The sequence below is a fragment of the Heloderma suspectum genome, chromosome 9 (genome assembly GCF_057233095.1).
Source record: "Heloderma suspectum isolate Gila_16-S chromosome 9, 16-S_ref, whole genome shotgun sequence".
NCBI classification, from domain to species: Eukaryota; Metazoa; Chordata; class Lepidosauria; order Squamata; family Helodermatidae; genus Heloderma; species Heloderma suspectum.
In genome coordinates, this window is record NC_139466.1 from 39,210,677 (window position 1) to 39,226,358 (window position 15,682).

A 15,682-nucleotide genomic window follows, 5' to 3' on the forward strand; every position below is an offset into this window, starting at 1 on the left:
GGGTGTCATCCGCATATTGACCTCAGCCCGCACCTCCGGATAACCTCCCCAAACAGTTCATGTAGATGTTAACCAGCATGGGGGATAAAATAGAGCCCTGTGGAACCCTGTGGCATAATTGCCATGGCGCACAGCAATAATCCCCCAGCACCACCTTCTGGAATTGTCCATCCAAGTAGGAGCAGAACCACTGCAGTGCAGTGCAGTGCCTCCAACTCCCAACCCAGACAACCTATCCAGAAGGTTACCATGGTCGATGGTATCGAAAGCCGCTGAGAGGTCCAGGAGAATCAACAGGGTCGCGCTCCCCCTGTCCCTCTCCTGGCAGAGGTCATCCCACAGAGTGGCCAAGGCAATTTCCATCCCAAAACCAGGCCTGAAGCCCGATTGAAATGGATCTAGATAATCCGTTTCATTCAAGAGTGCCTGGAGCTGTCCTGCAACCACCCGCTCAAGCACCTTGCCCAGAAAGGGGATATGTGGCAGATGCTGTAGGACAGGGGTGAGTATCTTGTGGTCCTCCTGATGATGTCGGACTCCAAATCCCATCAGCCCCAGCCAACATGGCCAATGGCCAGGGATGATGGGAGCTGTAGTCCAGCAACATTTGGGCATCCACAGTTTCTCCACTCCTGCTCTACCCTAGCTCAATGGGTTGTGCTAAGTGTTCCACTGGGTATCTTTTTACTTCTAATTCTGTGATTTAGGCCTAGTCTGTTCTTGCACGCAGCTATGTAATGTGTATCACTTCATGCTACAGGTGGAGAATGCCCATTTTCAATGCTCACCTGTAGAATATGCTCTATGCAAGTTTTAAAAAACTAAACAAATGACCCTAGTGCATCAGGGAGATTGGTTCTGGCCTAGGCTGTTTCCTGATATGCTACTTTTCTAGTTGCAGGGAATATTTATTTACACAGGGAAGCATTCAAAAATGTGATTTCCTTTCCAAAACATCCCACTGGATATTGTTTATTCATTTTTGGAACAGATACGGACAGGATGAATTAGTAATGTGGAAGTTATTAACGTCCAGTATCAGAGGCAGTATGCCATTTACTGGGAACATGGGCAGGAGGGTGCTGTTGCACTCACGTCCTGCTTGTGGGTTTCCCGTGGGCAGCTAGTTTACTACGGTGGGAACAGAATGCTGGACTAGATAGGCCTTTGGTCTGCTCCAACGTGGTTCTTCTTATGTTCTTATGCTACTTTGAGCGTGAGATAGCTTTATTTGTTTACTTGCAAGATTAAAAACAAGGGCTGTACATCAGTATAAATGTACGTTGTGTAACTATTAATTATTATTATGCATAATATTTTTTTTTAATGTGATTTCCCTGAACTGGAATCTGAAGGGGTACCATGCATTCTGCCTTGTAATGTCTTCGTTGTGTGTCATGTATAGACCAGCATATGTGCTAGCTGCGTTCTTCTTTAGCAGGGACAGCCTCTGCTTTCTTATTCCTGTCCCTGGTAAACCTATTGCCCTTATTCTTTGCCTTTTGGGGATGCTTTTAAAAAACATTCTTGGTGTGAGATGCTAAAGTCATCATTCTTCCTTCAGGGTTCCTCCCCAGGCTCTCTTGACTGGGGAATGGATCCATCTTGTGTCTTGCATGCATGCGTGTCAGTGCATGCACGTGAACCTAAGGGACTATACAACACCCAGCCTGACATTTCACACGCTGGAGTATCTCTTCAACTGTTGACAAAAATAGAATTGTCCTATCAATGTGCTTAGAGTATCTTTAGGCAAAGCAACTAATGCCCTCTTGGCTTTGAAATCAACACAGGGCAGTCTATTGCAGGGTGAATTAATGTAGCAATCCACTATCCGCAGTCAGCTCTGGATCTTCCAATTGCCACCACCATTGCTACCACAACCAGCACTGCACAGAATGCATGAAGAGAGCCATCCCTGCATGGCCTGTCCCCAGCAAAATCCGCTCCCCACATTCCACAAAACAGCTGTTTGGCAGGCTCTCACAGCCCAATTCTGCATGGAAACAGGACGTGTGGGAAGACCCATCCCCACGAGCACTATGTCCCCACAGGATTGGTGACTGGGGGGTGGGAGGAGGAAAGAAGCTTCCCCTCCCCAGCAATCCTGATCATTGGGAGGGAAGGTTAGAGCCTCTCTTTCCCCCCTTAACCAATCCTGTGCAAATATATTAGTGTGTGTGTGTGTGTGTGTGTGTGTGTGAGAGAGAGAGAGAAAATGGGTGTGAATGGATGTGGGTGTGAATGTGTCCTGCTAACTTGTGTGGGGCCTTGCCCACTTGTGTAGTCCCCAAAGGCTTCCATGTGGGCCAGTGTGGTCCCCCAACCCCAAAAGGTTTTCCACCCCTGATCTAAAGGATCACTTGTGCCTATATGAACCTACCTGAGCTCTAAAATGGGCATTGGAGACCTGATTCTCTGGCCCATCATTAGTTAAAATCAAATTGGCAGGTCCCAGAGGCATGGCCTTCTCAGTGGTGACCCCAGAGTTGTGAAACTCCCTCCTTGGGGAAATCCAACAGGCCCCTCTCTTCCTGTTCTTAAATGGGCTTTGAAACCCTTTTTATTCTATCAGACTTCATCAGATTGATTTTTAAAATGTTCTGCTGTCTCTTAGATTAGATTTTTATGTGTTTTAATATGTACTGCATATGTTGTATCACTTCAATTATTGTTTTGCTCTCTGCTTTTGTTAGTTGCATTAGAAAAAGATCTTGTTAATGGCAGGATAAAAATCTCCAAAATAATTCTTCATTATGAAAACAGGAGTGTTAACAAGAATGTCCTGTATTCATCTTTGAAATGCTGGAGGATATGGACTGGACCTTCATTAGAAGACAGTCATCCTAAAATACTCTAGTTTGGCTGGCTCTGGGAACGATTTGGGTGATTTACTTATTTACTGTTTATTAAATTTGTATCCTGCTTTTCCACTTGGCCACAATGGAGCTCATTCTGGCCAACAGCAATAAAATACAAGATAAAACACAAAAGTATAATCAAAACAGAACAGCGAATCAATTAAAAACATGTCCATAAAAACGTCTTGGGGCTGGCATAAATAATTTCCCTCCAATTGAGGAAATAGTTCTAGGGGAAAACCATTACTTGGGAGCTGTGGTGGTGGAATCTCAAATAGCAGTTCTATCTTACTATTGCATCTTGATGAATTCCCGAGAGGGGTATGAATGTTTGCAAAATTTGTGCCTGTGTTATTGATTCCCCCCCCCCCCTTCATTGTGGCTGGTTTTCTGCAGCTTACCAAAACACTCCTAGTCCCATGAAAGGGCTGTGATAATACAACAGGAACACCCCCCCCCCCCCATGGCAGAGGAGCTCAGGGATTAAGACAATAAGAGCAGCCTGTTGACTCCTGCATCTTCCGGCCTCAGGCATTCAGGAGCCTCTTGTTATTTTTGGCTAGAAGAATATCAAAAGGGACACAAATAGCATCCTCCCCCCAGCTCATTTACAGTCCGTTTTTGCAGAGCCTGATAAAGCGCTGTCTAGAGAATGAGAAAAATGGATATAGTTGGTTGGCATTTTCGAGCGGGAAGAGTGCAGAATAGTTGGCAATCGGTTTCCACAGTCGGGCCGAGAGATGGCATCATCATGCGCAAGGCTTAAAGGCCACACAGAAGAACTCTCCTGCAATGTTTATATAATGTGTTTTTTTTTGCTGTTGTCCCTCCCGCAAGGGTGCGACAGCTGGGAAAACTTCTTCAGGAAATGAGCAGGCTGTGTCAGCCTGTACAGGGCCTGGCATTGTGGTTTGCTAGTCGCTCAGCAGAGTAGCAGGCTGAAGAGGTTTTCCTTGTCTCTTTTCATTGTTGTCACCATTGTTTTTAATGAAAAGCAACCTAGTATGGGAAGGGTACAGTTGGTAGTGGGAGGGGGTTGGAAGGAGGGCTAGTTAATCCTTTCCTTTCCTGCCCTTTGTTGGATAAAAATTGCCCTCAGCTGCTTTTCTCCCTGTGGAAGAAATATATCCACCTCCCTCTGGTTAGTCCGCTACTAATTGTGGCCTCCCAAGGCTGCTGTTCATTTTTTTTAAAAAAGGAAGCACTGGCAAAAAAAGATGGGGAACTCATATCTGCTTTACCCTTCAGCCTTTCCTGGATATTTGTGCTCCTGCTGTTCAGAGGCAGCAGGAATTGTCTGGCTGCTGTTGCTCTATTTTAGGCTCCTTGCCTATTGGGGCTGGTTTTTTGTTGGTTGGCTTCAGATCAGAGTCGTACTTTATGCAGAGCGGGCCTAATCTCATTTCAGAGTGAAGCCATAATAAATTCTATTTTAAAAACACAAGGAAAAGTTCTGCCTTGGAGGTCAGATAGATGTAGGGGCTTGAGATGTTTTTTGTTTTAAGTCACCAAGTACTTCCAGGTTCCTCCCTCCTCTTTTTTTTATCAGTCCTTTTCATCCCAAGGGACCCCTTAGGTCCCAGGTTCCACCCCTTTTCTCAGGGATTTTGCAACCCCAAGGTTAGGCTAGGCAAGGTGGAACCAATGGGCTGTTGGGGAGATGATGGAGATGTGATAGAACCTGGGAGAACAATACAAGCCCCCTTCTTGTATTCTGATGCATTGCCAAAATAGTGGAAATGGATCTCAAAAAAGAGGTCACAGACTGGCATAAAATTTGCGTGGAGATCTGGAAATAATTTATCTAATTTTAAACAGAAATATACTACACCTCACCATAGTGCAGAAGACTGTGACCAGGTGTCCTGTGTGCCTGCCTGCTCAGTCTGCTGTCTAGACTGATGAGCAACTTCAAGAGCTCTGCTCTCAGTTCTTAGGGCTCTTTATTTCGCACTATGGGTTTTTCTGGTTTCTGATCCTATCTCCTTTTTGCCCTGGACAGCAGATCAGAAATGCTGGCCATCAGGCTGTGTCTACAGCTTTCACAGCTGCTTCTCTGATGGGGCAAGTAACAGGAGGAAATGAGGCACATTGTGCCATTTAAACAAGGAATGACCTGGCACTGACCATATCCTCCCAACTCCGTGCTGCTTTGTGCACAGCAGTTGTGCTAGTTCTCAGTGTGCTCTGAGGGCCAAGCTCCACGTTACCTTCGTGGTGTGAACCGTGGTATGTGGGGAGGGCTTTTTAATCCCTTTGCCCTCTTGCCACAGTCTTGATGACAATTCCCCCAGCTGCTATTAGTACTGTGAGGGAAGCTCTTGTGGGCACCAATGGGAGTTTCTCTCATGGGGATAATAGCAGCTTGCGGGGAGGGGGTGTACATCAAGACCACAGTGCAGGGGAAGGGGTTAACCTCCCCTGTGCACAACAGTCCTGATCTCCCCCTCCACCTGCAGTGGCAATTTAAACAACAACAACAACAAAGCACATTAATTGCATTTGCACAATTTACTTAACACTGTAGTTTGGCCCAGAATTCTGCAGCTTTCTTGTGTATGTTGTACACTTGAAACAACTGATGTTCTCCAACCAGTCCCATCTAACCCAGCAACAGGTTTTCCCTAAACCATGTTTAAGTAGTCAACATTTTAAAGATCCTGATGCTACTTTGTAAGGAAGACATCATGCTCGTCAGTGGAAAGTATGCTGAAGGCTAAGGGAACTGATGATTCCAGCAGCTTAATGCAAGGAGGCAGGGTCTGTTGCATAAACCAGTTATGTGTAGGGATGGATGAATCTGTCAATTTTGGTTTCTCCCAGTTTCTCATTTTTCCAGTCTTAAATTCAGCTCATCTCAAAATTTGTAAATTTCTTTTTTTAAAGTTCACATGAAAATTTATATGCATTTTTGTGTGCATTTCTCTAATGCATGCATTTTTGCACACAATTTTGCCTACTATACACATTTTTTGCATGCAGTTTTCCTAATACAATGCATTTAAACCATTATTTTCAGTAATATACACATTTGTGTGCCCTTTCCCCTAATCTACCCATTTTTGTATGCACTTTTTGATTAGAGAACTCCATCACAAAATTTGGAGAAGTGTGAATTTCAAAAGATAACTGAATCTGCATGAACTTCTCCCCCACCCCTAGTAGGAACTGTTATTTATTTTCACCAAGTCTCTGGTGTATAGATATCTATAACAGCAATTTATTGGTCTACAAATTTAATTACACACAGCTTTTTTCACTGTAGTCTTCTACTGCCCTCTGCAGGCTACCCATCAAATGAGAATTTTAAATTTTTATTGTGAGGGACGTTGGAAACTTAATTTTCTCAGTAATTTAAAAAGTTATTCACAAATGTGAACATAAAGTAATCTCATATCCACTGGGGTACATGCATCAAACTGAGTATATATGCCAAAAGGATGACCTATGATATGGTTACTTTTTTCTCCTCCTTACCTTTGTTCCCTATTGTTGCAATTTATATTGTAAGCTTTTGAGGATGGGGGACCCCCCACCCCCCCACTGTGTAAAGCGGCATGTACATTGATGGTGCTGTAGAAATAAAAATGTTTTTAATACCTGGGGTTTTTTGTGCCACTGCAGTGAGAAGCTGTAAAACCATTTTATTTAGTGCCAATTCCTGTAAGTCAAATGGTCATTGCAATTCTCCTTGGTGGCAAAAGTTTATATGCAAAATAAAATATGTTTTAAAAGACTGCAGTTTTATGCCTTGATCAATAAAAAACAGCAATCCCCCTTTGCCATGCTCCTAAGATTTTCAGCAGCTCTAGCAAACAAAACTGCCCTATATGTTACAAAGATACACTTGTACCTACATCTGTGAGAAGGTAGCACATTTTCTGGGCCTCCTTAAAATTTGATTTTTTGTTAATAAGAATGCAGCGGAGTAAAGACTGTATCACATCTTCTAAGACTTAGTACTGCTGCTACTATTACTACTACTACTTCTACTATTTCCTTTCAAAACTATCTAAGTTGAACTCAAACATTATTATCTTAAAGTGTGTGCTTTTCTCACGGCCATGGAGAGGAACTATAAAAATGTGTATATAGTGTGCCAAATTAACTAAGAGAGCAATCCTATTTCCCCTAGACAGTGTCTGGGAGGCCATAGGATTGTTTGGCTTACTGGCTCTGCGGTTGGAGACAGAGCTCCAAACCATGCCCCTGCCCCTCTTCCTTGTAGCCGGCGCAGAGGGAACCATGCTGGCTACCTCTCTGCACTCAGAAACCTGAGTGGAGGTTTCCTGAGCAGAAACCTGAATGGGAAAAAGGGAGAGGTCCTGGGGACAGGGAGGGAAGGAGACAGGGGAAACTGCCTTACACAGCTTCCTATGCTTGCCCCAGCCCCCTTCTCTTGTGCTCTGAAGCACTGTGGCTAGACAGGCAAAATTGTGCATCTAGCAAAAATGCAGGGCAGCCAGAGCATGGAGGCAAGGATTGTGCTGCATTAGCTGGGCCTGCATAACCCTGCATTAGGATACTCAGCAGCCTCCGACTTCGGAGGCTGCTGACTGTCAACGTAGGATTGTGCCCTAAGTGGAAGGCCCCTTTATTATGAATAGTCACAATTTATTATCCTTGACATAGCATTAGCATTTTCTGGACATTTTTTGTGCTCTGTGTTATTGATGGACAAGAAACTTACAGCAAAATAACATTTGTGCGTGGGCCAGTTTACTACATATTATGGAGAAGGGGGGATTTGACACAGGACGCTGGTCCTGGGTGGCAGCCTCATGTTTTTTTGTCACATTTAGTCCGTCTGCTGAAGGAACACTGAAACTCTGGACTTACAGCACTTTTGTCACATACAGTAGCTGAACACTTGTTTATGTACATTATTCCATGTGCAGAAAAGAATCCGGGAGCCTGTTTGATTATAACAGTGGCTGTATCTCTTATCGCAGTAACAGTGGTAAGAAATTAAATAAACAAAACATTAGCATCAGCAAATTCCACCTGAGTTTTCTTCTTAGCAAGTTGTTCTGCTTAGTTTGAAATCCCAAGAAAGGTAGCAATTACCTTGAACATGGAACCTTTCATGGCTGCTGCTGCTTTGCCTTCTAATCACATCTCCTCTACCTAACTCCAATGCACGTGAATAAGACAATTTCCCATGTGCCTCTGTTCATCGAAATTTCCGCAAAGTTCCTAGCCCCCAGATTACTTACTGGGCCTAAAATGCAGCATTGATCAGTGAGAATGAAAGCTCAGGTTTTGGATTGATTGATGGATTCACGTAAGGCTAACCAACTGCCTCTTCTGTATTTGGACCTTTAACATAATTTAATAGCTTATTGTTAAGAACACTTGGTCATGACGGAAATTCCAGTCCTTAAAGCTCACCCTGCCCACTGTACTTGAAAACTAAGGGGAAATGGAGCGTAAAACCATGTGAGGCAGCTATTCTAAAAGCACAAATGATTCGTGGTTAGTGAAGTAGTCCTGAATTCCAGCAGGACCTGGGCTTCTTTGTTGCCCTGTTTGGCTTTGGCAGTTTGATACATCTCACCCCTTTTAAATGATTTTTATAGGTCTTCATAGCTCAGTGATATAATGGCCTGCACCACCTGTAACCTAGCCTTCCCTAACCTGATGTCTTCCAGACGCGTTGGATGATGGGAGTTGCAGTCCAACATATCTGGAGGGCACCAGGTTGGGGAAGGAGGCTGCTGCAACTCGACTACATTCTTCCAGGTATCGTCAGCAGCCAGGTACTGGATGACTCTTCTCTGCCTTTTCTTGTGTAGGCCCAGGCAGGGGAAGAAAGGAGGTTTTCTGAGCTACTAATGGGCTGCCACGGGGGCTAGTGGCTTGTATTTGGTTTGGTGGGTGACACAATGTTCAGGTTTGGTGATAAGAGTATGGGACTTGGGTTCAAATCACCACTCAGCCATGGACCTTGCGGCAGCCAGTCTCCCTTGGTCTAAACCTTCTTGGCAGGGTTGTTGTGCAGATAAATGTGGGATGATTCTGTATGCATTCTGTGGAGCTTCTTGGAGGACAGGTGGGGAACCAGAGTAAATATTTGGAGTTTCCCTGTGATTGGCCAAAGGAGAACTGTTGGCCCGATGTATAGCCTGTTTTGTTTTGACCACCAGAGAAGCTAAAGTGCTTGCACTTCATCATCAAATCATCTTTTGGAGCTATTATCCCTGTGTTCCCTCTGCTTTGTATGGCAGGGAATAAGCCTGTGTTCTTGAAAAATAAGGTTCAGTTCAAGGGGAAGCCTGTACAGGCAGTCTGCATCTCAGTCCCACACCACTTTCATTATGCATGTCTCATGCCTTCAGATCTGCAGATGAGGTGCGCTTTGTGCATCTTCATTCTGAGCAATCTGAAAGATGGCTGCTAGATCTAGGAGCGGTTTTTTTAGGGTTGCCAGGCCTACTCAGGCTTAGTGACGGGAAGAAGATGGGGGCCCAGGAGGTAATGGGTGATCCCTTGCAGATGGGTGGGGGAAACCCATAGGATAGGGCTGAAGCCTAGTAGCCCCTGGCAAGTCAGTGAAATATCCTGGACATGCCTTTAATTAATTTATTATTATTTATGTAAAGTATTTCTGTACCACCCTTTGTTGCCAAATCATACAGCAGTGTACAAAAATAATTAAAAACAACCATTAAAATAAAAGATAAAAACAGAAAAGGCCGCTGAGGTAGATATTAAAATTCACTGAGATCTACAGATCAGGTCCTCCTGGTTGTCCTGTCACCAGGGGGGTGTCTCCATGAGCAATTTACTCTGAGCTGGGTGCGTTTAGAGGTTGTTAGGGATACATGACATTGCGGCCATCTAGCAGCCACCTTGGAGCTTTTCACGGAAAAAACGGATTTCCTGAGACTGCTTAAAGTCTGATTCTTTTCCTTAAGTCGGGTTCTCCGTTGGATAGTTGTTGTGTGCCCTAACCCTGGCATTGACCTCAGGTATGCTAGCTCTGCCCAGGGGTGTGCCTTTCACCCTGACCCCGGTCAAGGGGTGTTTCTGGTCCCTGTGTTTCCTAGCACAAACCAATTTGTGTTGACCCAGAAGTAACTCCCATTGTGGTCAATGAGGCTTGTCCCCTGAATGTGCCCATAAGAATTTAGTGATCCCCCCAACTGAAATGGCACATTTTAAAGCACTGATTCCGTAAAGGCTGTACAGCACTTTCTCGAAGCTGCGACTCTCTGTTGTTTGGTTTATAGCCACTTGGAAGTAACTACTTCCACCTTCAGTCATCCAATCCTGTGCAGCATCAGGTTAGAAAGGGGGGTGCTTTCCCATCCTTTTGTTTCCTGTCCCTGCCTTTCCCAGCACAAACATAAGTGTGTCTACTCAGAAGTAACGCCCATTGTGGTCAATGAGGCTTGTTTCTGAAATGCACACTCCCGAAGTCACTGAGATTCCCATGAATCAAAATAACACTTTTAGGAGCCTTAATGTTGAAGCTTCAAAGCTTCGATTGATCGCAACATGGCAGGGAGAATTCTGTGTTCTTCATTGCTTTAAGGTAGTAAGTAATGCTGGAGGTGGGGAGAGAGAGAAGGAGATTGTTCAAGCTTCAGCAGGTTCAAGGCAGAGAGCACGCTCTGTTCTTGTAATGATTGTTGCTTTAAGGGAGTAAGCAGTGTGGGTGGCGGGGGAGAGAAGGAGAGTGATTTTATCAAACGAGAAGTGGGGGGGGCCTGGATGTGGGGGAAGCCTCTCTTATTGGTTGAGCAGCCCTGCCAGTCAGATGACGTTCACTCCAACCCCCACCCCCACCCAGAAGTATGTTCTGTGAAGCGACTTATACTGGTGTGGTGCACTCACTCGAGGAGCGCTGTGCAGACCAAAGCTGATCTCTTGAAAAACTGTGGGTAATCCTCCATTTGCTTCTCCTTCTGTTGTCATGGAGAAACCTCTGTGCACAGGTACGTTTAGGTAAAGCAGATGAGTTTTTAACAGGCGGCGAAATACCATCCAGGATAGCCCTATGTCATACTGCAGAGGGGAGAGAATCGCAAATATGGGGCACCACAACAGAAAAGGTCCTCCCCCAGATTGCAGTCAAATGTAGCTGTGCAGGCAACGGGACAACCAGGAGGCCCTGATCTGTAGATCTCAATGATCTCTCTCTCTCTCTCTCTCTCTCTCTCTCTCTCAGAGTTAATCAGAGCACCTTATCTTTGGACAGATTCTGATGGCTGATCCACATGTTACACTTTAAGTGTACACCTAAGATGTTTTATTGTTATTTGTGAACACAACAAAGACATATCAGGTCCTTGGCTTTGCATATCTGCATTAGTTGTGAGAACATCAGACTGGCTTCAGTTTCCTGTTGTATGTATACCGACTGGCAAAACGAGGACTGCCTTTGTCTAATGTGTGAAAAGGCTCTGATGTTACTATGATCATCATCATCGTCATCGTCATCATATTTGTATTTCACTTTTCCCTCTGAAAGGAAGCCCAAAGTGATTACCAACATTATCATGCAGAACAAATACCAAAAGACAACAATATCAAAAATTATCTAACAATAAAAATACTACAGTAAACCTGTAAACAAACTTTTCTGTTTGCTGTGATTGATCTCTGAACAAATACAATAATTTCCCCCCATTTTGTTGTTTCTCTCTTTCTACCCCCCCTCCACTTCCCCAGCCACTGTCTCACCCTCTTCATCCGTCACCAGAATCTCCACCTTTCAAATTCCTCTTGGACAGATGCCAGTCCTTACCGCTTTCCCAGAGTACCCCAATGGGGTTGGATCAGCTGGGCTGGAAAAGGAAAGTTTTGCTGAGCACTGGTGGTAAGTAACATTTTACCCGGACCACTTCTAAGTGAAGCCCTTGCTTTATAAGAAGAGGTTGTGATGTGGTGGGGAGGGACATGATGGAGGTTTATAAAAATTATGCCTAGTGTGGAAAAAGTGGATACATTTTTCTTTCTTGCTCTTTATTTATTTAAAGCCTGCTTTAACCCTGCTCTTCAGCCCAAAATGTCTCCCATACTTACTGATCAATTCAAAACAAGACAGTCACTGCCCTCAGACTTACAGTCTAAAAGACATGACACAACAGGAAAAAGGGATGCGGAGGGAAGAGAAAAACAAGCGAACCCAGGCACCAATTCTTAATGTTACAAGCTTCTTATAATGACTAGCTGGGATGGAAACAGGCTACTCACCATTTAAAAACAGTCCTTAGTGAGCCTGTGAGAAATAGCCTGGTGAATTGACTTTACTGTAATACAGCCAGAGGTTTTTGGCCTTAGGGGGTGGGGTTTCAGCCTTCTCAAGACTTTCTGGAATTCTGCTGGTGTTTCCTCACTCCCGCCATGGCAGATATGGCTATGAGAGGGACCCAGATGACAAACATCCCCTGGCCCTGTGCAGATGGTCCTCCCAGGGCAGTTGGTTTTGAAAGCCTCGGCGGGGGGGCAGCCCAGCCCAGCCCAGCCCAGCCCAGCTCAGCCCAGCTGATGACAGCAGAAGCTAGTGGAGATGGTGAAGATAGGAGTTCACCTCCTTGCCTCCTGCTGATTCTCCTCTTCACACGGCAGTTGGTTCTCCCATAACACTAAAACAGCCTTCTCCAGCCTGGTACCCTCCAGATGTTTTGGACGACAACTCCCAGCATTCTTGACAATTGGCCATGCTGGCTGGGGCTGACAAGAGTTGAAGTCCAAAACAGCTGGAGGACACCAGGTTGGGGAGGTTTGCACCAGAACTTAAGGTTGCTGGGTGAGGTTGTTTGGTCCTCTCTATGGGCCTGCTCTGGGCTTGCCACGTTCCAATCAGGTAGCACTTTCAGAACAGTGATTCATGCAGAACAAGGGCGAGCAACCTTTTTTGTGTTGGCTCTCTCTCTGCCCTGAGGGCTGCTGTGAGTAGGGATGTATGGACTGTGTAAATTCCTCTCCGTCTGTGTTGCCTTTTTTGTTCCATCGTTCGTTCACAGACGGATGTGAATATTTTTTTTCATCATGCAGAAAAATATGCAAATAATTCCGTAAGAGGTTTCATAAGAATTTACATTTACCTTAGTATGTAACATTTAGCGGATTATCCCCCATTCCATTCAATTTTCCTCAGCAGAAACTTGCATATTTTCCTACGAATAAATATGTGTAAATTTCGGGAAAGTAAACAAACATCTGAAAGTCCATGGACTCTGCACAGTCTGAAGGGGTCGCTCTGTAGCGGATTCTGCAGGTCTGATTCTTAGTAATCCGAGCTCATTTTAGTCCGTCTTGAATTTCTCCAGCTGTGAGAGGGACAGATCGCTCTTGCCGCAGGTCTGAACTGATTGCTTGCAGAAGGCTTTTGAAATTAGGCCGAGGACCACAGATTGCCCACCCCTGAGGAGAAACGTGTGTGGGAGACTCCTCTGAAGGTGGGAGATCCTGTAGCCTTCCACAATTTTAACCATAATTTTTTCTGAGTGTGAAGTGTGAAGAGTGCCTCCAATTTGAATTCGGGGGAAAATTGTGCTTTTCCTATCAAAGGTATAGTAAATGCTGTGCTGTCTACTGCCCCCATACTTGTACCTCCCCACCTTTATTTTATTGTATTTTGAGAACATATTTATGTGCTGCCTTTCAGAGCAAAGCCCTCCCAAGGTGACTTACCTAAGATAATTTATCGCTTGTTGCACTCTGAATCTCTTTAATGTTTCATTTGCACCATTGTGGTCTAGTTGTTTTAAGTGTCAGACTAGGACCAGGGAGAACTGGATTCAAATCCCGTCTCAGCCATGAAGCTCACTGGGTGAGCTGTGTGCTGTGTACGTGCGCGCGCGCACACACGCGCACACACACACGTGCGCACACACACACACGCACACACGCACAGTCAGCCAACCTACCTCACAAAGTTGTTATGAAGATAACATAGGGATGGGGCAAGTATGCTGCCTTTGAGCCCCTGGACGAAAGGTTAGGATGTTATAAACAAGTAAACAGTCCTTAATGAATTAATCTCATTACTGACTTCAAATCCATTCATTAATGACTGTTGCTAACTAGTGAGCTGAGTGCCCAAACGGAGACTGAACCCATGTTTTGCCATCCCAATCCACGGCTCTTCTTACCTGCAGATCTTCTGCCTTTTGGTTGCTGTAGCTCCGCAGCGCTACATACTCACTCCTCTTGGATTAATTTGAGGTGCATCTGCGATCTGACATGACGAAGGAAGCTGGGGGGAACCAAGATTGAGCCTTCTTGAGGAATTCATTCAATGTCCAGCTGCTCTCAGTAGTCACTGTTCCCCCTCAAAGAGATGACAGGCCCTGGAGCGGGGCGGGAGGGGAGTTAACATAGAAGCACATGTGCAGTTTCTGATACGCTGGAGCCGCGTGCTGACTCAGGGGCCTTCCTAGGCAGAAGCTGTGGATATGCACGCGGTATGTGCGCGTCTGCAGTCTCCATCTCCCAGTGGGTGTCACTTGAAGCAAGGATAGTGTAAAAAAGGGAAGCAGATTCAGACCATATCAAATGGCAGTGGTGCCTCTCTGGAAATTGTGAGACTGCTCTTCTTATGATGTTGTAGTAAGAGGAGGAGAAGAGGAGGATGACAATGAGATGGCGGAGTGTGATTCCTGGGTTAATATAAACAGTATACTTTATTTTTGGAAACATGGATTCTTCACTGTGGTAGGGATGCTTCCAGATTCTCTTCATCCAAATTCCTTCCCTGATTTTGGAGCTGCAAATGAGCAAGCCTTGTTTCCAAAGTGGAAATGATGCATTAAAGAATCCTCTGTTGTTCTGTTTTGGTTGTTGACTTCCAAATTTGGGGGAAATTGCTGTGCATGTGCTGCTTGCCATAGTTTTCAGTTCCTTTGTGTCTTTCCTCCCCGCTTTTGACACATGCCGATTGATAAAACGTTGCATTAAAAAAGTGCGATCTTGATATGGTTGTCTGTATGGTTGAATGAAGATTCTTTGCCAGTGTGCGGGACAGCACACATGCATGGGTAATCTAGAAGGGATAAAATGAACTGAAGGCTGCAGGAGACAGGGCATGGCATGCTTCATTCCTGGAATTAATTTTAGAAATTCTTCTAAGTAAATTGTAGAATTCAAGAAGAATGGAATGCAGAGCACAGCAGACTCATGGAACCATGATGGAATGGAATGTGAGAAAGCTGCTCATCCCTGTTCCTCGTCCATATACCTGCAGCTCATTGCTAGGCTATTACCTGTGCTGCCATAAGGTGCCCTGAGAAGAACAGTCCTATGATGATGATGAGGAGGATACTCTCTGTAGTTGTCAGGATTCCCTTTTGTCCCCGCTGAACTTCGCAAATCAAAAACACAGACAGGAGGTTTCTCTCCACAGCTCTTTAATTCTTTACTTCAATGGGTCATACAGATGCAAATTGTCAGTAACTCACAGTCTACAAAGGAAACTTTCAGGGAGTTCAAGGGGAAGCTACCCAGGTTAAAAGTTGCCCACCATTTGAGAAAAGGCGGGCCGGCTATCCTAACTTAAGGGGTGGGGGGATTTCCCTCTATCTTGTGAGGGCTCTACGTGTAGCTGTTTCTGCCAGGCCAATCGGGCAGATTGCCTAAGCTCCGTCCCCGCCATCTCTCTTGGCTCTGCGTCTGTGCCTGGCCTCTAAGAATTCAGGCTCCCCAAGCCCCCCCTCTCCCTTTTAGTTATCTCTCACAGGGGTGTGTGAAGAGAAACCCTTTCCATCCAGTTAGACTATTGAAACCTGAGGAATCTGGCTCTCCCTGTCTGGAAGAGTCTGGGAAAGTTCCTCCCCCACATTTTGTGGTTCCTCTTCGGAATCTGAGCTACT

At 45.1% G+C, this 15,682-nt stretch overlaps 1 protein-coding gene across 3 annotated transcripts in view; it reads left to right on the forward strand.

Annotated features, from left to right (window-relative positions):
• Positions 1-15,682, forward strand: part of ARHGEF9 (Cdc42 guanine nucleotide exchange factor 9) — a 371,451-nt gene that overhangs the window by 50,012 nt on the left and 305,757 nt on the right. For all 3 annotated transcript variants that reach the window (XM_084814164.1, XM_084814167.1, XM_084814165.1), the window contains exon 3: positions 11,538-11,685. In XM_084814164.1, coding sequence (XP_084670290.1) covers positions 11,538-11,685 — 148 coding nt within the window. The remainder of the gene's footprint in view (positions 1-11,537; positions 11,686-15,682) is intronic.